This window comes from Lissotriton vulgaris, chromosome 12, assembly GCF_964263255.1.
Source record: "Lissotriton vulgaris chromosome 12, aLisVul1.2, whole genome shotgun sequence".
Taxonomy (NCBI): Eukaryota; Metazoa; Chordata; class Amphibia; order Caudata; family Salamandridae; genus Lissotriton; species Lissotriton vulgaris.
The window spans coordinates 702,184,875-702,212,160 of record NC_141700.1 but is presented as its reverse complement, the minus strand read 5'-3'; the positions used below and the strand labels follow the sequence as shown (position 1 = coordinate 702,212,160).

At 43.6% G+C, this 27,286-nt stretch overlaps 1 protein-coding gene across 1 annotated transcript in view; it reads right to left on the bottom strand.

The window, feature by feature from the left end:
- LOC147678039 (uncharacterized) overlaps positions 1-25,897 on the bottom strand; it is a 360,244-nt gene extending 334,347 nt beyond the window's left edge. The window contains exon 1 of the mRNA XM_086945608.1: positions 25,766-25,897. Coding sequence (XP_086801734.1) covers positions 25,766-25,826 — 61 coding nt within the window. The 5' untranslated portion in view covers positions 25,827-25,897. The remainder of the gene's footprint in view (positions 1-25,765) is intronic.
- Between the last annotated feature and the right edge of the window lie 1,389 nt (positions 25,898-27,286).

Genomic DNA, 27,286 nt, shown 5'->3' with positions numbered 1-27,286 from the left:
CAGGACCAGGTAGTTTCTAGAATCTCCATCACTAACTGTGAGGAGTCTGTCTCGGCCTCTACCTTCAAAGGAGAGCCACAAGATTGCTGCCCACTGCTCCTGAGGGATCTGCTGTACTCTGCAGGCTCTCTCCATTGCAGTTATCCATTTATGGATATCATCCCCAGCTTTGTAGGGGGGCACAATCTTACTCAGGTTTCTGTTATCAAAAGACCTGTCTTTATCCTTGTGGATATTGCTGCCACCAGTGGGTTCTATTACCCCACTCTCTCTAGGCTGTCTTGCTCTAGCAAGTTTCTCTTGGGCCAGGGCAACCTCTTGTCTCTGGATCCTCAATTCAGCCTCTCTCATTTTGGCCTCATGTTCCCTTCTCTGAGGGCTAGTCATCTCCCTTCTGGAGTGACCATGAGAACCTCTAGAAGCATGGGAGTTGTCAGAGTCACCTGAGTGAGTCCTTCTCCTCCTAGGCTTCTGGTTAAGTCCACCTGGGGGTCTGAATGGGTTGTTACCTGATTCAGTCCCAAATAGGCTTAAGTTAGCCTGGTTCAGTCTACTGACCAGCACCTGACTATTTCTGTCATCATCTGACTCACTGCTCCCCCCTTCTGTCTCATCATCTTCCTCTTCCTCTTCCTCATCTACCTGAGGAGCTCCAGTGATGGGGGCTTCCTCATCTACCAGGATGATAGGGACAGGGGTTTCTACAGTGTCATCCTCTGAAGGATGGACTCCTTCAGCATCCCCTGTGGGGTCTGCTTTAGAGGTCTTTAGAGTCTCAGACTGGTCTAAGATCTCTCTAAGGTGGTCTGTAGTAGGGGAAGGCCCTGTCTTCAGACCCCTTAAGACACAAAGCTGTCTTAATTCCGTAAAGGAAAAAATAGCAAATTTGGATGGTGCCCTTGGAGGGTCACTCTCAACAGGAGTAAGTCCACTGGACCCCTCTGCTCCAGACATTGCTCTAGTGTGGGTGGATGTGTTGCAATATACCTACACTGGTGTTTACCTACTAAACCTATCTAGTAGTTGTAGTCAGGGTGTGCTACTCCCTTTGCTCTACAACAACTAAGTTCAGAATAACTTAAGTATACTAGTCTTGTTTTAAATGTACCTAGCAGGTACCTGTGTGATCTTTCAAATGATAATCTCAAAGATTGTAATGGTAAAACAACAGCAAGCTCAGATCCCACCGCTGCCACCAATGTGAGAAGTTGGCCTGGTATATAATGTTCACTAATTCTAGGGATCACTTTGTACCATGCCAAGCAACCCTTATGATGATTGGTTTGATTGGTTGTAAGTCAACCTTATAGACCAGTTATCCTAGTGGTAACGTGGACAAAGCAGTCTTAGGCTAAACTCTGAAAGGCATGTGAAGCCAGCTGTATTACCACACACAACCCCCTTGAATACCAAATAAAAGGACACCACACAGATATATATTGAAAATATATATTGATTTATTAACTAGAAGTATCCCCTGGACTCTTTATGAGCACAGAAGCACAAGCGTTAAACACAAGACAGTTTAAAATACACAAAAGTTGCACAATATGGATGAGCCCTAGGGGCCACCTAAACCATATACTAAGAAAGTGGTATAAGAGATACCAATCGGAAAGGAAACAGGCCTAGGGCCTTGGGAATCGCTGGAGCTATTTGAGACTAGCAGTGACTAAGTCGGGAAAGGCCCGCGGGAATCGGGTGCAGTGTTTAAAGTGCACGCACTCACCAATGTAAAGTCTATGGTGCGTAAAAAGTACAAAGTTAGTTAGTTCGGAACCTTCCGAGTGACCTAGAACGCTGAAACTTAAGACACAGGCCTTTGAGATGTGTACCAGTGTAGGAACACTGGCGGAGCTGAGTTACCTCACCCACAGGAAGCGGGTGCACAGGGTCGAAGTAGTGTCGGGTTTCGTCACGCTGGTCGATGGTGCTTGGAGCTGAAGATGCTGCAGGCGGCTCGATGTGAAGAGTTCCGGTGGATCCAAGGGTGGATCTGAAGATGTGAAGACCTGAAACCAGAGGGGACAATGTTCAAAGTCACTAGCCAGTGACTACCGTGGAACCAGGTTGGAACCAGGCGATGTCGGGTGCAAACAGGCGTTGAGGTGTAGCTTCTCTCTGCAGCCACGTGGACACCGGGGGTCGAGGACGTCCAGGTGTCGGTCACGAGCTGTCCCACGCAGGCTTCTCGCTGTTGGCGGTGTCGGCAACTTGATCGGAGCAAACAGGCCTTGGCTAATGCAAGCCAAGCAGGAGTCAAAAAAGGCCTAACACTCGGACCAGCAAGGTCAGAGCGGGTGCTCCTTTTCACAGGAGCTAGGGAAAGTCTAGAGCAACCAGACCCGCAGTGTAGTTTGTCGGTTTTGTTGCCAAGATGGCCGCTGACCACGTGGCTAGTGGCCAGGATGGCGCATCGAGTGGCACAATGCAAAAGGGCCCCACGCAGATCGTGGAGATGCTGGGGGGCTGATCTTCGGTGCAAGGGCTGCTCGGTGTTGGGGGTTCTCAGTCCCCAAAGCACAACATCGAGGATGCCTCGGTTGCTGCGCAGTCAGCTTTTTGAGTGTCTTCCAAGAGGTCCGGTCCCACGTCACTTGGTTTCTCCACGGGTCCCTTCTTTGCAGGGACTGTGGATCGGGCTGTGAGAAGTCTGGGAGTCTGGGTCTTGTCAGGCTCTAGGCTCAGGCTCCGGCGGGAGGCGGCGGCAAAGCAGACGTCGAGTTCCTGGTTGGTGCCTGTGTTCACAGGGTGGCCACTCCTAGGCCACAAGGGAGATTCTCTTCCGTCTTCTGAGCAGCAGAATGTCGAAGTCCAGTCTTCTTCTTTGTTTAAAGTTGATTTCAGGATGATCTGCTGTGCAATGGCACTGCTCCCACTCTTATTCCCAATCTGAGGGGTGGATCACCTACTAGGTCCCTCCTCTGGGAGAAACCGCGAAGGGGGGCGGTTACACCCCCTTACCTTTGTCCAGCTCCTCGCCAGGCCTGGGTCTGGAAAGTCCCAGGACCGGTTTGGACTGGCTTATGCACGGGGACACCTTGTGTGCCCTGGGCATGTCTCAATCTATTGAGCCCTGTCCTACCCAATACACAAAACCCTGTCTGGGGTGGTGCTCGCACCTCCCAAGGCAGGAAACCCTTTGTTCAAGCCTCCCTCGCTGGAAGGACTCCCAGCAGCAGGAGGTCAGACTTGTGACTGTGGTGGCAGCATCCATTTTGTGATGCTGAGGCTCTGGTTAACTTTAACCGGGGTTAAGGCTACACACATGTCGTGTCCCTCTAGAAGGGTGGAATGCTATCCCCGTCAACAGAACTGTCGAGGGGATAGTATTCCAATTCGTATGACACCTTACTCGACATGTTTTGATAAAGCCAAACCAAAGATAGCATATAACCGCGAGGATTATAATGCACTTAAGAGTATATGGTATGGCAATATCCTGGAACAGCTTAGGGAGTGGTTCCCGACAGCTGCAGACAGGCTCAGCTCATGCTAGAGCACCATCTCACATATTTCCAAGCACTCTGCCTCCAGGATTGATGAGGCCTTCCATAGGAGTGACTGATAGGAACATATGTGTCCAGTTTAAGGGTAGATACAGGGATACTATATCTAAGTAAGAGGTGATTACACCAACTTACCCCAGCTGAGTGATCAGCCAGTTGTGTCAAATATGGAGGCCAGGCCAGGGGTGGCACAATACATGCTGCAGCCCCTGGTAGGCCTTGGATGCACCTATGCCCTGGGTACCTAGGGTACACTGTTACAGGGGCCAACAAGGTGAACCAGTTCCAATTCGTAATGCACCTAGAGTGCATTGGCAGTAATTTAGAGAGAGAACAGCAGGCTGTGGGTCTGATTAGCAGGCCCACAGCCACATTAAGTCAGAAACCAGTGAAGCAAAAAGCAAAAATGTGGGGTGACCATAGGATAGCAGACCCTACTCCCCTACAGTGGTCTTCCCCCAAACTGTTTGCTTTCAACCTCTTATTTTGCTGAATTCTTTTTTGTTGGCTCTAGGACTCTTTTCACTTTAACATTGCTAACCAGTCCTAAAGTGCTTGTGGTCACTAAACTGTGGTAAAACTGGCTTACACCTGATTGGCATATTTATAAGTCTTTAATACATATGCATATTGAATTCAGTTTTAAACTGCTTGTTTGAATTGGCAAAATAAACCCCTTACCAAGCATTAACCCCTTCTTTTATTACATTTGTCACCCCTAAGGTAGGCCCTAGTTAACTCAAACGGCAGAGTCTATTGTAATAAAAAGATTGTTCATGTAATTTCAAGCTTTACACGTCCTGGCAGTAAAATTCTCCTTAATTAATTTTTCACTACTTCAAGGTTTACCTCTTCCATAGGGTAAAATTGGGTTGCCTTATTCATGTAATAAGTGCTAACTTTTCCTTGGGAATAGGTAATATTTAATGTTTGTTGTCTGAGACATTGGTATTTAAAACCCTTTTTAATGGTAAAGTAGGATTTTAAGTTACGATTTTGAAAATGCCACTTTTAGAAAGTTGGCATTTTCCTGCCCTATTTGGTGCCTTCAGCCTGCTCCTGGGTCACGTGACTGCGTGTAGTAGGCAGTCGTACTTTGTTAATTCCTCCCACACAGAAACACAATAGATGGATTAGGAGTGCCTAGATAGGCCATCACTGGCAGGATGGGGGATGTAGCTGGGCCAGACCCACTGGCAACTGAATAGGATGTGCACTGCCGTCCCACAAAGTTCTTGTCAACCCTATATTGTTCATGCATCCAGCTTGGAACCAAAGCTGCGAAGGCAGAAAACTTTAAGCACTTCAAATGGAATTCTCCGGAAACCTCTTCTGCTTCAAAGAAGGCATCAGTTATAAAAATAGAACACTCAGACCTTCTCTTCAGTTCACTTTCAGGATCTGCGGAAGGACTCTCAGAGGACTGCTTGCTGCTGTGCCCTGCTGTGAACTTTTGAAGACTGTTTTGCTGCACCTGGGGGGACTGCTTTGTTTTCTGAAGCCTGCCTTCAAGCCTTAAAGATCTGCCCTGTTGTTTGAGCACTGATCCATTTCTTGGACCCAGGATTGCCAGAGTGACTCCAAGGGCTATTTGGCTGTGCTCCTGATCCGTGATCCCTGATCTGGTTTTCTGTCCCTGATCAGAGTCTCAAGGACAGAAAAACCATCAAACATCTTGAACTGGCCCATGCCCCTCCAGTTCTGGACCCTTGAAAATGGTGGTAAATGTGCCCAGACAGCCAAAATCCAAATCCTGGGACTGAAAACCTGCTTTGAGCATAAAGAGGAGACCTGGACCAACCTGCATATCCGCCCAAGGTGCATCACTGGACGGCCTGACTTCATAGCAGCTTTCACTACATTCTTCTCCACAGCATCAAATACTGTTCAATGATCTATCGCCAAAGGTGTAGCTGGCCTCATGGAACTCTCTTCTGTTACAGCCTTCAGCTTCATCCAGCTAGAGATTTTCAACTTTCAAAAAAAAGAGACTAAGTCGGAACATTGAAATCTGCGCTGTGACCTCGTCATGTGGCTAACCAGCGAAGACGTCTCCTCATTGGAAACCGCCAGCAGCCTTACCCCACTGAACTTCTACCTTCTCAGAGATGTTTTTCTTGAAATTTCTAGTCCGAAGTTAAGAGTCAATTGTGCCCAAATCCACTTTTTTATCTGATGCGCACTCCATTGTGGTTTGCCATATTTTTGGGACTTTGACTCGGTCTCGTGCTACTAGATGCCCACAGTTGATCCTATAGGCACTAGTTTTGACCTTAAACTTTTAAAAAAATCATAACTTTGGTTCAACAGATTAAAGTGTTGTTGTTTTGGTGTCAAATAATGTATTAAATGTACTCTATTTTTTCTAAATAGGTGTGGGATTTCCCTTCTGCTGTCTTCTCACTTTATTACTGTTTGTGTGTTACAGATGTACTTTTCACATTGCCTGTAAGTTGAGCCTGACTGCTTTTGTGCAAAGCTACCAGAGGGCTAAGCAGAGGTTCATTTAGTGACTTTTGTGGTTCACCTTGACAGAGATTATGGCTGTTGCTGGAACACCCCATTCAACCGATAACCCAATTTCTGCCATTGGTGTTCAGTGGTGGTATCCTGTACTTGTATTTGTGCAGTACCACACAGTGATTTTTGTAACACAAAACTTCCATATTGACACCATAGTTGACCTCTCTTTTAATTCTTCTTAGTTGCCCATTTTTCTAAATGGAAGTACCCTACCATCTTGTTTTGTACAATGGAGATAGAGCTGCTCAACATCAACACCCTCACCACGGCAGAGCCGCCGAGGCTCTGCAAGCAAAGGGGCCTGAATCCAAGCAAGAACCCAATAAGTTGGGCTACCAAATAGCCCTCGGAGCCTATGAGGAAGTCCAGAGGTGGCAGTCCACCCCAGAGGAGGCTGATGAAGAGGAGAGTGTACCCTTGGAGGATGATAAGGAGGAAGACCCAAACAGCAGTCCTGAGTGGCAGAAGGAGCATAAATCACCCCACCCCCCCTGAGGATGACCAGGATGTGGCATGAAGCAGTGTTTCTGCCTGGGTCTGTCCCAAGAGAAGCTGGAGGACAGAAAGGCAGAGAGGGAGCTCAAACATCAGCGGGCAAACATGAAGTTGGAAGGAGAGGAAAAGAGATGTAGTCTAAGGCAGAGATACCACTGACCAAGGAGAAAGCTGAGGCAGAGAGAGAGTTAGCTACAGATAATGTTGAGGCAGAAAGGGACATAGCTGAAAACAATCTTCTGTTGGGACGAGATGGGCCTGAAGAAGGTAGAGATAAATCCAGGAAAACGTCAGAATCTAGCAGCAAGGGTGGCAGCAATACCCCAGTGTCCACTGGAGAGAGGAGAGTCTACATCTAAAAAGATCTGGTGCCTACCTTTGTTGTGGGAGATGGCTTAGACAACTGGATTGAGGCCTAGAGGTTTCTTTAGAGATGCACAGGGTCCCTTAGTAAAATTGGGGAAGCAGCATCTCTAGACAGATTCCCAATGAAGAGGGGTGCCTTGTTAGCCCTAGGGGAAGGGTTCAGGCTGAAGTACCCCCTCAGAAAGGAGGTCTGAGTAGGAAATATGGGTTCACCCCAGAGAGATATAGGAAGATGATTAAGGGACAGCCAAAAGGTGCCCCAGCAGACATAGATGGATTGTGTGGATCATTTTTGCAATGCACTGTATGGTTGGGTGAACGACTATAAAGGGAATGACTAGAAGGGGCTGAACAATCTGACTTCTAAAGAGCACATGTTCAGTCGTTATTTTAGAGAGCTGTGCCAACACCTTGTAGATAGAAAGCTCCCTGACCCCAGGCACCTTGCTATGGAGGAAGACAGCTCTGTCAGCACCTAGGTGCACAAGCAGATATCTGAGAGGGACTCCCAAAAGGGTGATCGAGGTTCCTACCAGAGGAAGGCGTGGGAGATAAGACTAGAAAGGAGTTCTCTCACAACCTCTCATTTCAGTCTTCCTACCTTTTCCTTGTTGTCAAATGTAAATTCACTATTCTGTCTTCTGCCCTTGGCTTCTAAATTTCCAGCCTGGTGCTTATCTTTAATTGTGCAATGTGATTTTATCTCACACAATTTGCTGGCAGTCATGCTAATATCCCTCAACAATGCATTTCATATCCTTTTTTTATAACAGTTATATGATTTAATGACGATATTTGACTCACTTAGACATCAATGGTTAACTAATAACTGTCCTTGCCACAGTGCCAAAATTGTTTCAATGCTGGTGTGTGCCAGTAATCTCATTTGCTATCTGGTTGCCATAGTCACAGGCACCAACATATAATTTGTTATAATTTACCAAATATCACAACACCAGTGACTTAAAGGTGTACAGTGACTAAACAATAAAAAATCATCAAGCATCCAGCTGAATGACGCATTTGATATAAGATCCAATAAAGTATACTCAAGATTACAGCTGTGCCAACCAATCTACAATGTGATGCCAGACACTGCCCCAAGCTAAATATAACTCCATCCTCGAATGAAATGTTCATTCTTCGGGTCTCACATTGATCCGAGTGACCAATAAGTAGATTCCCCACTGCTTAAGCTATTATTGCAATGATAATAAACATTCTGTGACTGAACGGTTAGCAATAAAGGGAGTAAAGTTGTTTGCTCGTTTTAATGATTTTTGTGAAATATCCACTTATCACAGAAGCATAAAATAATCAACCAGAGCATCAACAATCCTTTCCAAAATGTAATAGAACCCAAAAACTGCCAGGACCTCAAACAAGATAGTGTTTACTATAGTCCTTACTATAGTACTAAAAAACATTTCCACAACCAAATAGAAGTGGAACAAAACTATAGAGTACAAATTGTTCAATATTCACCTAACAACACAAAAAAGAGAAATATGGACGTGACTGGCATAGAATTAGCCTACAGGTGAAATTAATTTATTATGAGCAATATCCTGATGAGAAGATTATAAACAATGGAAAGTCATACAGAACCAAAAGGCAAACATTCAAATCAAAGTGAAAGAGACAAAATAGTGACCAGATACACCACAGCACACAGGTGACTTTCATCCAGTCCAAAAATTAAACCGATATCTCTGTACAACAGTTCGTACAATTCATCAATTTTGAATCCTTGCCTCCCACAATAGCTTTCAAATTTTTACCAAAGAAAAACTCAACTACACATTGAAAAACATGAAATCATCAAAATGAAACATGAAATATCAAACATTTGTGCAAACACTAGTAACACACATGGAAGAAACATTGAATGAATCCCTACAACTGAAATCAACCTTCACTCTAATGACACGAGAACCTATAACATACTTCCTCCTAAAAACCAGAGTAAACTTCAGAGACCCAACAATCAAACTACATCAGACATTAAGGGGCATATTATCAAGGACAGGCGATACATTATCGCCGCTTTTATCGGCAGGAAACTACCGATAAAGCAGCGATAATGGCCTTGATAATATGCTCTATGAATTCCAATCGAAGCCCATGTTAGATGTGAACACATCTATCATTTATCACTGAATGAGTTAATTCAGTACATAACTGATTGCATTCTGATATAAAGATACATGAATTCACCACTTGGCTAAAAGAATATTTTCTGGAACAAAATCACCATCGACCAGATCTCCTCATCGCTTCTTCAAAACCCCCCTGTCCACTCTTCGAATGCCAACCAAGCAGCCATTAACCTCACTCAATGGCTAACCAGTAGCGCTGACAACCTAGCACCCCTCAAAAAACGTCAAATCAAACTAGGCAACAAAAACGCCCCCTGGTTCAACGATGATCTTAAGAAATCCAAGAAACTCTGTCGCTCCCTTGAGAAGGCCTGGAAAAAAGACCCAAACACCAGCACAAGGGACGCCTTCAAAAACGCCATCCGCATACACCACCAACTGATCCGGACTGCCAAGAAAGCCGCCTTCAAAGACCGACTTGACAACAACGCACACAACAGCAAGGAATTATTCAACATCGTCAAAGAGTTTACCAACCCCACTGCCAACTCCAACGACATCACTCCCTCTCAAGCCCTTTGCGACTCCCTAGCTCTGTTCTTCCACGACAAAATCGCAGACATCCACAACAGCTTCGACAACCAACCCGGAGACCAACCCACCCAACCTTCCGCCGTACCTTCACCCCCCTTGAACATCCTTAATGACTGGAACCCAATCTCCACTGAGGACACCATCCGCCTGATGAACTCCATCCACTCAGGATCCCCCACAGACCCATGCCCTCACCACATCTTCAACAAAGCAGATTCCATCATAGCACCACACCTCCGAGACATCATCAACTGCTCCCTCAACTCCGCCACCTTCCCGGAAAGCTGGAAACACGCCGAACTCAGCGCCCTTCTGAAAAAACCCACAGCGGATCCCACCGAACTCAAAAACTACCGCCCCATCTCGCTCCTTCCATTCCCGGCCAAAGTCATCGAGAAAGCTGTCAACAACCAGCTCGCCGCCTTCCTCGAAACCAACAAATCCCTCGACTCATCACAGTCCGGCTTCGGAGCCAAACACAGCACTGTGACCGCACTCATCGCAGCAACAGACGACATTCGAACTCTACTGGACAATGGAGACACAGTCGCCCTCATCCTCCTCGACCTCTCCGCAGCCTTCGACACAGTCTGTCATAGCACCCTGTTACAACGCCTCAGAAACATCGGAATCCAAGGAAAAGCACTGGAATGGATTACCTCGTTCCTTGCCGGAAGAACCCAGAGAGTCCGCCTCCCACCATTCAAGTCAGAGGCCACTGAAGTCATTTGCGGCGTGCCACAAGGATCCTCACTCAGTCCCACCCTCTTCAACGTATACATGAGCCCCCTCGCGGCCATCGCACGCCAACACAACCTCAACATCATCTCCTACGCTGATGACACTCAACTGATCCTCTCACTCACCAAAGACCCTAACACCGCCAAAACCAACCTGCATGAAGGAATGAAAGAAGTAGCCGAGTGGATGAAGCACAGCCGTCTGAAACTGAATTCCGACAAAACAGAAGTCCTTATCCTAGGCACCTCCCCCTCTGCCTGGGACGACTCTTTGTGGCCAGAGTCCCTCGGAAAAGCACCCATCCCGACGGACCACGCACGGAACCTGGGCGTCATTCTGGACTCCTCACTCTCGATGACCAGACAAGTCACATCGATTCATCTTCCTGCTTCAACATTCTTCGCATGCTCAAAAAAATATTTCGCTGGATCCCTACCGAAACCAGAAAAACGGTCACCCATGCACTGGTTACTAGCTGACTGGACTACGGAAACACCCTATACGCCGGTACCACCGCAAAACTTCAGAAAAAACTTCAACACATCCAGAACGCTTCAGCCAGACTCATACTAGACATCCAGCGTAATGACCACATTTCTGGTCACCTGAAAAACCTCCACTGGCTCCCCGTCAATAAGAGGATAACATTCCGCCTCCTAACCCATGCACACAAAGCACTCTACGAACTTGGACCCGAATGCCTCAACACACGACTTTCCTTCTACACCCCCTCCCGCCAGCTACGCTCCTCCAACCAAGCCCTGGCTGCTGTACCTCGCATCAACAAAACCACCATGGGAGGAAGATCCTTCTCCTACCTGGCGGCTAAAACCTGGAACTCACTTCCCATTCACCTTCGCCTCACTCAAAACCACCTAGCATTCAGAAAGCAACTTAAAACCTGGATATTGGACAAATAATTCCCCACCCTTCCCCAAGAGCCTTGAGACCCTCTGGGTATGTAGCGCGCTATATAAATTATCTGAATTGAATTGAATTGAATTATTGCTTGAGCATTTATTTCTCATTTGCATATGTGTATCAGGGAGTTCTTTGGTAACTGCATGTGCTAGCATCTTTAAAGTAACTAATCTGAGCACAGCCTTTTTAAAAAAGACACGAAAAATTATATTGTGGGAATCTCTCACTGCATCAAATATAAACACAATTAATGACAACAGCAGAGGATATTTTTTACAGAAAATAAACCTCGAAAACCATTTCTGGGTCCTGGTAATTGTAAATTGCTGAGTTCCAAGTACAGATCCTGCTAGCCTCTACTCATAGGGAGGAGAGCAGCCTTTGCATATTGCCTCTATCTCAGGCCCTCATACAGGACCTGGTTCGTGGAGCTGGACAGCAGCTCAAATCAGCCGATTTATCATTTTTTTACATTTGCAATTATTACTGCGTATTTATTTTTTGTTGCACTTCTATAGCGCTTCATACTCATGCTGAGGTGACAAAGCACATAAACAGGCAGATAGCAAACTGTACCCTGGGGCAGTGCTTGCTTGGACGTGTGTTAATCTGGCATGGTCTTTGCGGGAGCGTTGTAGAGTCGTACTTGACTGACTACAATGTGCTTTATCCTGTGTTGATGAGCTGTGTGGGAAATTGTCAGGCCTTTAAGTGGGATGGACAAACTGGGGGGCTCTCTCAAAGGGGTGTGGCCGATGGAATTAAGGTCATGGCTTAAAACAACCTAAGCTAAAAATCAGTGCTTATCATAGTGTGCCGCCCTACTGACATTTTGCACCTTCTGTCATTGCATCCAGATATATGATACAACAGGTAACATTACACCTACAACAAGCCAGGACTATTGGCTTTGTTAATGGTTGTTAGTTGCATAAGATAAAAAAGCAGCAACTATGGCTTCATTATATCTAATATTGAAAATGCTTCACTTCTTAATGGAGACTAGTAAAGAACTCGTTGCAAGGTGCTTGAGCCTCTTCATCTAACTCCCATGTGTGCAGTGGTTTGTGGTCTTCAACAGGAGGCCAGTTCACTCTGTTTTGAAAGTAGCCAGATACACTGTGCTCCTCCATCATCTGCCCTCACCCACATACTTTCCTCTTCATTCTGCCTTTTAAATCGTCACTTGGAATCGGTTTCTTGCTGATGACTTCACACCGCTTCAGATCTTACCTGCACTCTGCCTTCCCATCTGACCTCTTCTAAACCTCAAATTATCAGACTTAATTTCTTAATGATTTTTATTGGCCTACAGAGCCCGTGGTAATCTCCCAGAAAAGATCAATGACTGTATCTATGCGGCAGAGGATGAGATCTGTTACAACACAGAGGTGGAAAATAATGTGTGCTGTAGGCCCCGGCTGTTTGAGCAGCCAGGACACTGCACTTTCCTCAGTTTCTACTAGGCCTGGACTAGCCGTGAGGGCATCTGGTGTTTCCCCGGAACGTTGAAAGGGTTGGGCCGGTTTTGTTAATGGGGGCCGGTTTTGCAGCGGTGCTACAATATCGTCCTCAATTACCACAAGCAATAAGCAAGCATTATCCCTTAACTTTCGTTTCCGGACTCCTTGGGCCTTCCAGTACTTCACACTTCCACATCGCCCCGAAACCCCCAAACTACCCTTTAGTGGTCAGGCTCGGTCACTATACACCAGGCGAGTGCTGGTCCGACAAAATTGCCAGGGCTGCTTTGGGTTCCCGCCCTGGTTTGGACACACTGAGGCCCATTAGGATGGCGGGCGGATCGCCCCCACCAGGAAACGAATTTAGTTGCCTACGCTGCATCACATTTTGGGGATGCAGAGCGGGCAACGAAATTCGTTTTAATCATTTTTTTTGTTACTTACCTGTAATGGTCCATATCCCGCATTTTAAACCCTCCCACCCTGCCCCTCCCCCACCTGACGTCACCACCCCGGTATACCGCCCTGCACGGGCCGGGCCTGGCTTTTACGCCGCCGTTGCGTCACTTTTGTGACTCAGCGGCGGTGCAAAAGATGCGCCATGCTGCAGGGTACTTTCAACGTGACGCATCTCCCAGATGCGTCACGTTGTAAAGCTCTGCGCCAGAAGAGGTGTACCTTCGCAGGGGAGGCGTTCCGGCCCAGGAACGCCTCCCAAAAGTGGCTGATTGAAATCCACAAGATTTCACTCAGTCACTTTTGGGCTCATGCTGCGTCAAAACCCTGCGCCTGCTTGAAGCAGGCGTATGGATTGACGCAGCATTGTACACATAGGGCCCCTCTGATCATTGCTGGAGCTGCGACGCGCTTGTGACGCAACTCCAGCAATGCGCCGCTTTTACGGCACAGATGCGTGACGCATCTGTGCCATTTTTTCCCCATGGTGCGCCGCATTGTAAATGCGGGGCAACAAGGGTGGCGGAGCTGCGGTGCACAATTACCGGAGAATCCCTGCCGATATGCAGGGATGCGCCAGTAATTGTAAATCTGCCTCAAAGTGTAAAATAAAGTGTATTTGGCCTGGTTGAGAACCAGGACACCAGTACGCACTACTTAATTTGAATTTGAACACTAGTACATTTATTTTGAATTTTCACAAAAAATCAACTTAGATCAGCATTACATTCATGTTCATGTTTCATTTGTTGTGAAGCGAGTTTTTTGTCAACATATACATTGCTATCTTTGAGCATATATCATACATTTCAATATCAATACATTTTATCTACACCCAATGCATTTCGGGGCGCGAGCCCCTTCGTCAGGGGTCTGTATGTAGAGAAAAGAAAGAAAAAGAAGAAAAGGAATCTTATTACTATTGATGCACTAATATATGGAAAAATAGATCTCTGTGCTCTGTATATTTCTTACCGCAGGTGAAGTAGAATCAATTATAGGTTGCAGTAACCCAATTGGATATTTAAATAGCCTGGACGTAAAAAAAGAGGGGGGGGAGCTAAGTATGAGCATAATGGGTTGATAAAATCGGTGATTTATGCAAAAACCTCTATATGAAATTTCATGTTACCTGTGTGCTTTACTGTATCAAGTCTGAAAAATAGGAATAAGGGAAAGAAGGGGGTTAGGGGTAAGAATGGTGAAGGGGGTATATGTTATTATCACTCGATAAGCGTGAAGCTGATTTGACTTAGTATTACAGTATTCGCATCAATCCTCACCTTATTTATGCTGACTTTAGTACTTGAGCCTATATGGAAATGCAAAAGTTTCCGTCAGTAATGCCAAAAGCATGTATGTGATTAGTTCTGACTCCATTAGTATTGGAGTTTACCTGTGAGTCCTGCATGATGGACGTCGGACTCAGCAAGTGCTCGAAATTGAGGGTGGATCTGCCGAAAAAACAATATTCCTTAGGGTGCTGGCCAGCGTACGGTCTATATAAAAAATCGATATAGGTAATTGTGAAAGAATCCTTACCGGAGCGAAGTGCTCTGTAAACCCGTTGTGGCGTTTTTTCGAGTACTAGCGTGAGGGCGCTTAGTCCTTCTTTTATTATGAAAATCGCTATCTGTATAGTTATCAACGACGGACTCTCGCTCTCGAATACTAGCGTGAGGACGCTTAGTCCTTCTTCTAATATGGAGATCGCTATCTGTATAGCTGTAAACGACGGACTCTCGCTAACTTCTGATCTTGCCGTGATATTACTATCACGGATATTAGCTCTAGGCGTCTTAGTGAATGCACTGTGGGATCATTAAATTATTAGATCGCATGTGTAAAAATAAGTCGGCTATTTGTAGGGATATATTGTGGTAACGGCGCCATCTTGAAGTGGTGAGTCTATTTATTAGGCTTAGTGTATTGACAAATATAATGTCTATTAGTAGCTTGGTTAGTCGAGTTGAAGCTCAAATGTTATTAATGTAAATATTTGCCAAAATGATTGAGACATTGGAAATAAAATAAAATAAAGCCGGGGGGGGGGGGCGGGGGGGGGGGCGGGGTTTTGGCGGAGGGGGGAATACATGTAGGTTTAATTGACACAGTTAATGGCAGGGCTTTGTCGAGTCATGAATGTCAGATCCTATGACAACTGGATATTTATATCACATAAATTTCAATATACAATCTCTGTTATCAATTTGTTGTGAATACTCCTGCCTATTTCCATTCTATTATTGGTATTCATTGAAAGTCCTAGGCTGTTCTGTACATTAATTTTGGCACAGGAACTTATTGTATAATGTAAAGTATTGTTGATAATGAGGTGTTGGATATATTTTGTTGGGGCGTGGTTATTGCTTGGGAGCATTTATTAAGGAGTAACACATTTATGTGACTGTATAATTATCCATATCTAGTTTGTTCTACGATGTGTGTAGTAAGTTCGAACTCTTGATTGATGAGAGAGCAGAATCATGGGGATAGTGTAGTTTTCAATGGTCTGCGGTCTGCGGTCTTATAGGGCGTTTATTCCTATAGAAAACATATGAGATCTAATTTGTCGTTCAATCCATTCGGGATGAGAGTTTGAAGCCTACGGATCCAGAATGTTTCTCTTTGGATTAGAACTTTGGCGTTGTCTATTCCCAACCTTTGGGGAACCATTTTGATTATTTGGAATCTTAATTGGGCGATAGAATGCCCTGTTTCGATCCAATGTTTTGCCAGAGGTGCAGTCAGATTCTTGTTGCGGATGCGACTTTTGTGTTCCGTCAACCTTATTTTCAATTTTCTGTCTGTTTTTCCAACATATATCAGTCCGCACGGACATTTTATCGAGTACACCACGTGCTCAGAGTTACAGTTTGTCGTGTGCCTTAGTTGTATCTTTTCTCCCGTACGCGGATGAAGCAAGATATCTCCTTGTATGACGTTGTTGCAATCTTTGCAATTGTAGCACTTTTGGGTTCCTTTGTAGGTTCTTTTTACTGTCATGTCATCACTGATAGATTTGTTCAATAGTTCTTTTAGATTCTGTGATCTTTGATACGCGAATAGAGGTTTGTCATGAAAGAGTGTTTCAAAATCTTTTTCAGCTGTTATAATTTCCCATCTGTTAATGATGATCCTTTGTACGTCTTTTGACGCAGATGAGTATTTTGAAACGAATACCATCCTTTTATTGTCTGTTTTAATCTTTTTTTGTAATAGATTCTTTCTGGGTATATTTTTGACTTTTTCCAAATGTCCTTCTAACAATTTATTGGGGTATCCCCTGTCCAGGTATCTTTGCCTTTGTTGCTCAAGACTTTTTGTACATTCCGTATCATTTGACGATATTCTCTTGATCCTCATGAACTGAGAAATTGGGAGGTTGTTTATTAAGTTGGCTGGATGAAAGCTCTCATAAAGTAGTGCCGTGTTTCTATCTGTTTCTTTTTTAAACAGTCTGGTTTGGATTGACCCATTTTGTAGTTCAACAAGAACATCCAGAAAAGGAAGTGCTGTGTCGCTGATACTGTGAGTGAATTGTATTCGTGAGTTAGCCAAGTTTAGGCTCTTGATGTTCTGTAGTAATTCTGTGGGTGTGTGTTTCCATATGATGAATATGTCGTCTATGTAGCGCTTATAGTAGACTATCCCAGCTTGCCATGTAGGGTCTTCCAGTATATAGTCTAGTTCGAATTTCGCCATGAAGATGTTCGCATAGACGCAGGCTCCTGGGAATCCCATAGCCGTACCTGTTTGTTGAATGTAGAAATCTTCTTTCCATACGAAATAACTGTTTAGAAGACAGAATTCAAGTAGTTGCAGTATGAGGTATTTCAATTCATCCGATATCTCTGATCTCAATAATGCCCATTCCATCGCCTCTAGCCCTTGTTTGTGGGGAATTGATGTGTATAGTGAGGTTACATCAATAGAGCATAGTGTCCACTTCTCATTGTCAGCCATTGTGATTTCTGTCAGACTCCTCAGGAAGTCTGATGTGTCTTCTATATATGTAACCCATTTTTGCATGAATGGTTGCATGTGTGCATCTATAAAGATGCCTAGATTTTCGAAGATCGAAGAACATCCTGAAACGATTGGCCTGAAGGGGGGGTCACTCAAGCTTTTGTGGACTTTCGGTAGAAAGTATATTTTTGGTCTTCGTGGAAAGGTTTGCCGAAGGTATCGTTTTGTAGAGTTATCAATCCAATTAAGTTCCTCCGCTTTATCCAGGATGTCGTCTAGATTTTGGGATATGTTCATAGTTGGATCTTGTTCTAGTTTGGTGTATGTTTCCGTGTCGTGCACGTGTTCATCTCCTTTATGTGTGTAAAAGGTTGAGTCCATTAAGACTAGTGCACCGCCTTTATCAGCTCTTTGGAATATCAAATCCTTGTTGTTTGCTAATCTTTGAAGGGCACTGTATTCTGCTCGTGTGAGGTTTCTACTTTTCCTTTTAAATTGGATCCTGTTCATGTCGGCTTTCACTAGAGTTTCGAATGTGTCCAGAGTCTTGTGGGATGTTGGTGGCATAAAGTTGCTTTTTGGTTTAAACCGTCTGTCTATTTCCATGGTGTCTGTTGTTGGGTTTAGAACTGCAAAGAAATATTTTAGCCTTAGAATTCTCATGAATTTGAAAAGTGCTACCTCCATTTCCAAAGCGTTTGTATGGTACGTGGTTACAAAAGATATGCCTTTGTTCAATATCTTCGTTTCAAAGTTGGAAAGAGTGTAGTGTGAGATGTTTATTATGAGGTCTTGGTCTGGCTTCTCAATCCTGTTTTCTTCAGTAGTTCTCTGTCCTTCTCTCGTTGCTTTTCCCTTTCCCTGTCCTCTTCTCGATTTTTTTCTCCAGCTGTTGTTATTGGGACATCCGGTGGTTTGCTTGGTGGTAAATCCTTTTCTAAAAAAGGAATCGACGATGGTCCAGCGGCTGTACTGGTTAGGTCAGAAGATTGTGATGTTGGTTTTTGTGCTTGTGTGGTTACTATCGGCTACCTTCTCGAGCTTATTTCACTGTCCGAGACTACACTCTCATCTGAGGAAGTTGGTTGTTGTTTTTTGTTGTTATTAAATCGTCGTTTCGCATACACTTCCGCCCATGTGTAGGCCTCGTTTAATTTATAGTCGATAGTGTCACGTTTAAATTTACGTAACTTGGTCTCTTCTAATTCTTTACCGTATTTGTCTAGTCGTGTGTTGATGTCTTCTAGGGTCCTGCCCCATACATCATCCTCTATTCTTTCTGATAGATCCCGTTTAAGGTTAAATATTTCCTCCTCTAGATCAGCTATCGTCTTTGCGAGTTCCTCTACTAGTAATAGTATTAGGTCCAGGGAACATTTGTTTAGGATCTCGAACCATTTTTCCATGAACTTTGGGTTATTGTTCAATCTATATAGCATGGGTCTTATTGCTAGTCTTAGTCCTCTGGGTATGCGCTTAACCCGATGGTATTAAATAAGCGTTGTTGCGTGTAATCGTTGGTTCAACTCACGCCTAGTCAGGTATTCTAGTTGCTTCAGTTGCTGTGTGACTGTTCCTCCTTGTGCATCAAAGGTTTTGGATTCCTTTATCAGTTTATAGATTTGATTCGCATCTTCAGTAGTATAAACTTTAGTATTGGCTCTGTTGTCTGTAATGGCAGCTATTGATTCAAACGACATTTTTTGTTATTTGGTGCAAGCAACCTATGGTTGCAGTAGAGTGAATAATGAATTTGGAAGGGTTGCTGCACTCTTTTTAATGAGTTTGTAAGGCGTTTGTTCGATATGTGTGCTGTGCTGGTATGTAGCCTGCAAACTATGTAGTATAAAGTGTATTTGGCCTGGTTGAGAACCAGGACACCAGTACGCACTACTTAATTTGAATTTGAACACTAGTACATTTATTTTGAATTTTCACAAAAAATCAACTTAGATCAGCATTACATTCATGTTCATGTTTCATTTGTTGCGAAGCAAGTTTTTTGTCAACATATACATTGCTATCTTTGAGCATATATCATACATTTCAATATCAATACATTTTATCTACACCCAATGCATTTCGGGGCGCGAGCCCCTTCGTCAGGGGTCTGTATGTAGAGAAAAGAAAGAAAAAGAAGAAAAGGAATCTTATTACTATTGATGCACTAATATATGGAAAAATAGATCTCTGTGCTCTGTATATTTCTTACCGCAGGTGAAGTAGAATCAATTATAAGTTGCAGTAACCCAATTGGATATTTAAATAGCCTGGACGTAAAAAAAAGAGGGGGGGAGCTAAGTATGAGCATAATGGGTTGATAAAATCGGTGATTTATGCAAAAACCTCTATATGAAATTTCATGTTACCTGTGTGCTTTACTGTATCAAGTCTGAAAAATAGGAATAAGGGAAAGAAGGGGGTTAGGGGTAAGAATGGTGAAGGGGGTATATGTTATTATCACTCGATAAGCGTGAAGCTGATTTGACTTAGTATTACAGTATTCGCATCAATCCTCACCTTATTTATGCTGACTTTAGTACTTGAGCCTATATGAAAATGCAAAAGTTTCCGTCAGTAATGCCAAAAGCAAGTATGTGATTAGTTCTGACTCCATTAGTATTGGAGTTTACCTGTGAGTCCTGCATGATGGACGTCGGACTCAGCAAGTGCTCGAAATTGAGGGTGGATCTGCCGAAAAAACAATATTCCTTAGGGTGCTGGCCAGCGTACGGTCTATATAAAAAATCGATATAGGTAATTGTGAAAGAATCCTTACCGGAGCGAAGTGCTCTGTAAACCCGTCGTGGCGTTTTTTCGAGTACTAGCGTGAGGGCGCTTAGTCCTTCTTTTATTATGAAAATCGCTATCTGTATAGTTATCAACGACGGACTCTCGCTCTCGAATACTAGCGTGAGGACGCTTAGTCCTTCTTCTAATATGGAGATCGCTATCTGTATAGCTGTAAACGACGGACTCTCGCTAACTTCTGATCTTGCCGTGATATTACTATCACGGATATTAGCTCTAGGCGTCTTAGTGAATGCACTGTGGGATCATTAAATTATTAGATCGCATTTGTAAAAATAAGTCGGCTATTTGTAGGGATATATTGTGGTAACGGCCGCCATCTTGAAGTGGTGAGTCTATTTATTAGGCTTAGTGTATTGACAAATATAATGTCTATTAGTAGCTTGGTTAGTCGAGTTGAAGCTCAAATGTTATTAATGTAAATATTTGCCAAAATGATTGAGACATTGGAAATAAAATAAAATAAAGCCGGGGGGGGGGCGGAGGGGGGAATACATGTAGGTTTAATTGACACAGTTAATGGCAGGGCTTTGTCGAGTCATGAATGTCAGATCCTATGACAACTGGATATTTATATCACATAAATTCCAATATACAATCTCTGTTATCAATTTGTTGTGAATACTCCTGCCTATTTCCATTCTATTATTGGTATTCATTGAAAGTCCTAGGCTGTTCTGTACATTAATTTTGGCACAGGAACTTATTGTATAATGTAAAGTATTGTTGATAATGAGGTGTTGGATATATTTTGTTGGGGCGTGGTTATTGCTTGGGAGCATTTATTAAGGAGTAACACATTTATGTGACTGTATAATTATCCATATCTAGTTTGTTCTACGATGTGTGTAGTAAGTTCGAACTCTTGATTGATGAGAGAGCAGAATCATGGGGATAGTGTAGTTTTCAATGGTCTGCGGTCTGCGGTCTTATAGGGCGTTTATTCCTATAGAAAACATATGAGATCTAATTTGTCGTTCAATCCATTCGGGATGAGAGTTTGAAGCCTACGGATCCAGAATGTTTCTCTTTGGATTAGAACTTTGGCGTTGTCTATTCCCAACCTTTGGGGAACCATTTCGATTATTTGGAATCTTAATTGGGCGATAGAATGCCCTGTTTCGATCCAATGTTTTGCCAGAGGTGCAGTCAGATTCTTGTTGCGGATGCGACTTTTGTGTTCCGTCAACCTTATTTTCAATTTTCTGTCTGTTTTTCCAACATATATCAGTCCGCACGGACATTTTATCGAGTACACCACGTGCTCAGAGTTACAGTTTGTCGTGTGCCTTAGTTGTATCTTTTCTCCCATACGCGGATGAAGCAAGATATCTCCTTGTATGACGTTGTTGCAATTTTTGCAATTGTAGCACTTTTGGGTTCCTTTGTAGGTTCTTTTCACTGTCATGTCATCACTGATAGATTTGTTCAATAGTTCTTTTAGATTCTGTGATCTTTGATACGCGAATAGAGGTTTGTCATGAAAGAGTGTTTCAAAATCATTTTCAGCTGTTATAATTTCCCATCTTTTAATGATAATCCTTTGTACGTCTTTTGACGCAGATGAGTATTTTGAAACGAATACCATCCTTTTATTGTCTGTTTTAATCTTTTTTTGTAATAGATTCTTTCTGGGTATATTTTTGACTTTTTCCAAATGTCCTTCTAACAATTTATTGGGGTATCCCCTGTCCAGGTATCTTTGCCTTTGTTGCTCAAGACTTTTTGTACATTCCGTATCATTTGACGATATTCCCTTGATCCTCATGAACTGAGAAATTGGGAGGTTGTTTATTAAGTTGGCTGGATGAAAGCTCTCATAAAGTAGTGCCGTGTTTCTATCTGTTTCTTTTTTAAACAGTCTGGTTTGGATTGACCCATTTTGTAGTTCAACAAGAACATCCAGAAAAGGAAGTGCTGTGTCGCTGATACTGTGAGTGAATTGTATTCGTGAGTTAGCCAAGTTTAGGCTCTTGATGTTCTGTAGTAATTCTGTGGGTGTGTGTTTCCATATGATGAATATGTCGTCTATGTAGCGCTTATAGTAGACTATCCCAGCTTGCCATGTAGGGTCTTCCAGTATATAGTCTAGTTCGAATTTCGCCATGAAGATGTTCGCATAGACGCAGGCTCCTGGGAATCCCATAGCCGTATCTGTTTGTTGAATGTAGAAATCTTCTTTCCATACGAAATAACTGTTTAGAAGACAGAATTCAAGTAGTTGCAGTATGAGGTATTTCAATTCATCCGATATCTCTGATCTCAATAATGCCCATTCCATCGCCTCTAGCCCTTGTTTGTGGGGAATTGATGTGTATAGTGAGGTTACATCAATAGAGCATAGTGTCCACTTCTCATTGTCAGCCATTGTGATTTCTGTCAGACTCCTCAGGAAGTCTGATGTGTCTTCTATATATGTAACCCATTTTTGCATGAATGGTTGCATGTGTGCATCTATAAAGATGCCTAGATTTTCGAAGATCGAAGAACATCCTGAAACGATTGGCCTGAAGGGGGGGTCACTCAAGCTTTTGTGGACTTTCGGACTCTCCCAAGCAATAACCACGCCCCAACAAAATATATCCAACACCTCATTATCAACAATACTTTACATTATACAATAAGTTCCTGTGCCAAAATTAATGTACAGAACAGCCTAGGACTTTCAATGAATACCAATAATAGAATTGAAATAGGCAGGAGTATTCACACAAATTGATAACAGAGATTGTATATTGAAATTTATGTGATATAAATATCCAGTTGTCATAGGATCTGACATTCATGACTCGACAAAGCCCTGCCATTAACTGTGTCAATTAAACCTACATGTATTCCCCCCTCCGCCCACCCGCCCCCTCCCCCCCCCCCCGGCTTTATTTTATTTTATTTCCAATGTCTCAATCATTTTGGCAAATATTTACATTAATAACATTTGAGCTTCAACTCGACTAACCAAGCTACTAATAGACATTATATTTGTCAATACACTAAGCCTAATAAATAGACTCACCACTTCAAGATGGCGGCCGTTACCACAATATATCCCTACAAATAGCCGACTTATTTTTACACATGCGATCTAATAATTTAATGATCCCACAGTGCATTCACTAAGACGCCTAGAGCTAATATCCGTGATAGTAATATCACGGCAAGATCAGAAGTTAGCGAGAGTCCGTCGTTTACAGCTATACAGATAGCGATCTCCATATTAGAAGAAGGACTAAGCGTCCTCACGCTAGTATTCGAGAGCGAGAGTCCGTCGTTGATAACTATACAGATAGCGATTTTCATAATAAAAGAAGAACTAAGCGCCCTCACGCTAGTACTCGAAAAAACGCCACGACGGGTTTACAGAGCACTTCGCTCCGGTAAGGATTCTTTCACAATTACCTATATCGATTTTTTATATAGACCGTACGCTGGCCAGCACCCTAAGGAATATTGTTTTTTCGGCAGATCCACCCTCAATTTCGAGCACTTGCTGAGTCCGACGTCCATCATGCAGGACTCACAGGTAAACTCCAATACTAATGGAGTCAGAACTAATCACATACTTGCTTTTGGCATTACTGACGGAAACTTTTGCATTTCCATATAGGCTCAAGTACTAAAGTCAGCATAAATAAGGTGAGGATTGATGCGAATACTGTAATACTAAGTCAAATCAGCTTCACGCTTATCGAGTGATAATAACATATACCCCCTTCACCATTCTTACCCCTAACCCCCTTCTTTCCCTTATTCCTATTTTTCAGACTTGATACAGTAAAGCACACAGGTAACATGAAATTTCATATAGAGGTTTTTGCATAAATCACCGATTTTATCAACCCATTATGCTCATACTTAGCTCCCCCCCCTCTTTTTTTACGTCCAGGCTATTTAAATATCCAATTGGGTTACTGCAACCTATAATTGATTCTACTTCACCTGCGGTAAGAAATATACAGAGCACAGAGATCTATTTTTCCATATATTAGTGCATCAATAGTAATAAGATTCCTTTTCTTCTTTTTCTTTCTTTTCTCTACATACAGACCCCTGACGAAGGGGCTCGCGCCCCGAAATGCATTGGGTGTAGATAAAATGTATTGATATTGAAATGTATGATATATGCTCAAAGATAGCAATGTATTTGTTGACAAAAAACTCGCTTCGCAACAAATGAAACATGAACATGAATGTAATGCTGATCTAAGTTGATTTTTTGTGAAAATTCAAAATAAATGTACTAGTGTTCAAATTCAAATTAAGTAGTGCGTACTGGTGTCCTGGTTCTCAACCAGGCCAAATACACTTTATACTACATAGTTTGCAGGCTACATACCAGCACAGCACACATATCGAACAAACGCCTTACAAACTCATTAAAAAGAGTGCAGCAACCCTTCCAAATTCATTATTCACTCCAAAGTGTAAAATGCCATATTTGCACCATTTTCAAATAGTTCATCGGTTAGACACCTCTTCTTCACGCACATTTTTTTATTTTGGAGTTTTATATAGCACGAACTCGAACCGAATGTATCGGAGCGCTTTACATGAGCACCAGTTGGGTCACGGACACATTCATCGTTAGGCACGGGGACACGGTGACATTAAGGGGTAGTTTTACAAGCCTCTTGTGCCTCTTTTGCGCCGCCGTTGCGTCACTTTTGTGGTGCAGCGGCGACACAAAAGATGCGCCATGTTGTGGGGTATATACAACGTGACGCATCTGGGAGATCCGTTCCTGCACAGGGAGGGTGGCGCGTTCCTGCGCAGGAACGCCTCCTAAAAGTGACTGAGTGAAATCTACAGGATTTCACTCAGTCACTTTCAGGCCAATGCTACCTCAAAACCCTGCGCCTGCTTGAAGCAGGCGTAAGGCTTGACGCAGCATTAGTAGAATGGGCCCCCCAGAGCATTGCTGGAGCTGCGTCGCGCATGTGACGCAATTCCAGCAATGCGACGTCTTTACGGCACAGATGTGTGACGCATCTGTGCCGTTTTTGCCCCATGGTGCGCCGCATTGTTAATACGGCGCATCATGAGTGGCAGAAGCATGGCACACAATTACTGGCGCATCCCTGCTAATTTGCAGGGATGCGCCAGTAATTGTAAATATGCCCCATGGTGCCCAGAATCACAAGATGGTGCGCACCCCTGCCGAGACTCAAACACGCTTCCCTAGGGCGACCGCTCTAGTCTTTAAGCCACACCCTCTCCCGCATGAATGTCCCATTCAAGTGGCAGATGAATTGTTAGCTTTCATGGGGGCTGGCCAAGGAAAAATGTGCACAGTAACGTTTCGTTAATGCAAGGAGAAAATAAATTAGATGAATTATTGGGTCGCAAATTAATCTTAAAGAGATCCTACTTCTGTGCATAAGTAAAATGTAAGGCAAAATATGTCGATTAAAATCAGGGTCTTATACCTGAATCTTTCACTACAAAATAGCGCCGAAAAATGTGGCAAATGTCTTTGCAAATAGTCTAATTATATTTTATCATATCTGCCTCCGAATCTCCGACAACACGTTTCACACTTACCTTGAAATACATTCATGTGAAAACTTGAGTAAACTATGTGTCAAGTGTTGCTCACAGCTTGTTGCTCACAGCTTACAACCCCATACTTAAGAGACCTACGCCGGTACTAACGCTTTTGTAAATCTATACACTCGTGTCAGTCCTACCCTTTTGCAGACAGAAGTCCGAGGCACCCCTGGATAATTCTTCCTGGCTCGTGCCACAATCCCAGGATTCCTGGGCGGTCGCCACCCGGAAGTCCCGCCATACAATGTTCTAAAGGGTACTCGTTGGTACTTACCAGTTGTAGAGGCGGGGTATGAACATATGCACAGTAAGACCAGGCATGCGGGCGCCCTCATTTAATCTTTTTAGTCCTTGCCTTCAGTCCCTGTGTCGACAGCTGCAGCAGGCTCGCCGCCTCGTGAGAAGTGAGGACTTGGCAGGCGTTGGGGTGATTTTTGACCCCTGCTGCCTTGTTTCTGATGTCGACGTAGGAGTTGTGGCATTAGAATGCCATTGTACGCATGAACATTAGACGTAATTACTTGTTCCACTGATAATCAGGCTTCAAGGTTCGCTGATTGCTTTTGATAGGAGTCCATAAAAGAATGATGGAAGGAAGCCCAGCGGACACACCTCTGCAGCCTCAAGAAGGCCTTATAGAATGCACAGGGATGCTGTTTAAGGATTCCTAATCTCGCCTGGCCGTGCCCACGTATCAGCAAAACTATCTGAGGAGCAGGACCTTGCTTGTTTGCATATTATACCATGTAATGTGATGACGTATGTTAATGATAGCACTGCAAGACCTTGAGTACCTTGATACTGCCACATTATCACTTCCTGAAGGGACTCCCTTTACATTTCCACTGAGGTAGTCTGATAATAGAATACACTTAATTATTAATATTGGGAAAGTGTTATGACAGCCAGGAATTGAAAACAAAAACAGTTTCCAAATACTATAAATAAAAAGAAAGTACAGAAACCAGGAATCAGGAACTTTGCAGGGCGAGATATAACTTTTATTACCAACATAAATTGGCATGAATCAGAGTGACAGTTAATCAGGGAATTTTGCCATTTACCTTGATCTGGTTGCGGAAGTGGATTACCTCACTTCCACCTGGACTGACAAAGAACATTCACATTACCCCCAGGTCCCTCCTGTCCTCGTCCCCTTCATACAAACAATTGAGATTAACCATCTCCCAGACAGAAAAAAGAAAGCATGAATGCTGGTACGCCCCACCCTCTCCCTATAGGGAGTATATAAGGGTACAGTACCCAGCATGCCTCCTGTTCTTTTTTCTGTCTGTCGACAGTTTTTGAAATGTAAGCAACACAGGGTACAAAGTTCCCCAAAGGAGAGGACAAGGAGGTATGTGTTGAGGAGTCGAGAGTATCTGCACAGGGAACTAAGGGGTTCCCTTATTGGAACTAGAAAGCCTCACACACCCAGCAAGCTTGATGTTATGCTTCATCACTGGCCTTCTGTTCCTCGTCAGACTGGCGCTGCAATGTCTGACGGGCACCTTATAGGTGCTCTTTGTTGGAGTTCTTCTGTTCCCGCCAGTTGGTGAGTGCGTGTGAGGGGTTCAGAAAAACTTGTGTAGCCGTGCGGGAGTGGTGAATTAAAACCAGGTGAAACAGTCCACAATGACCTTTATTGATGTGGCTGGTTCCCTCATTTAAAAAGTGGGAGGGGAGATAGAGAGACAGGAAGGTAGTTGCTAGCTATCTCGACCCTCTAGTGAGGTCGATATGTTTCTTGCCTAACGGGCAATTCTTCAGGACCTATAGTGATAGTACTACACAG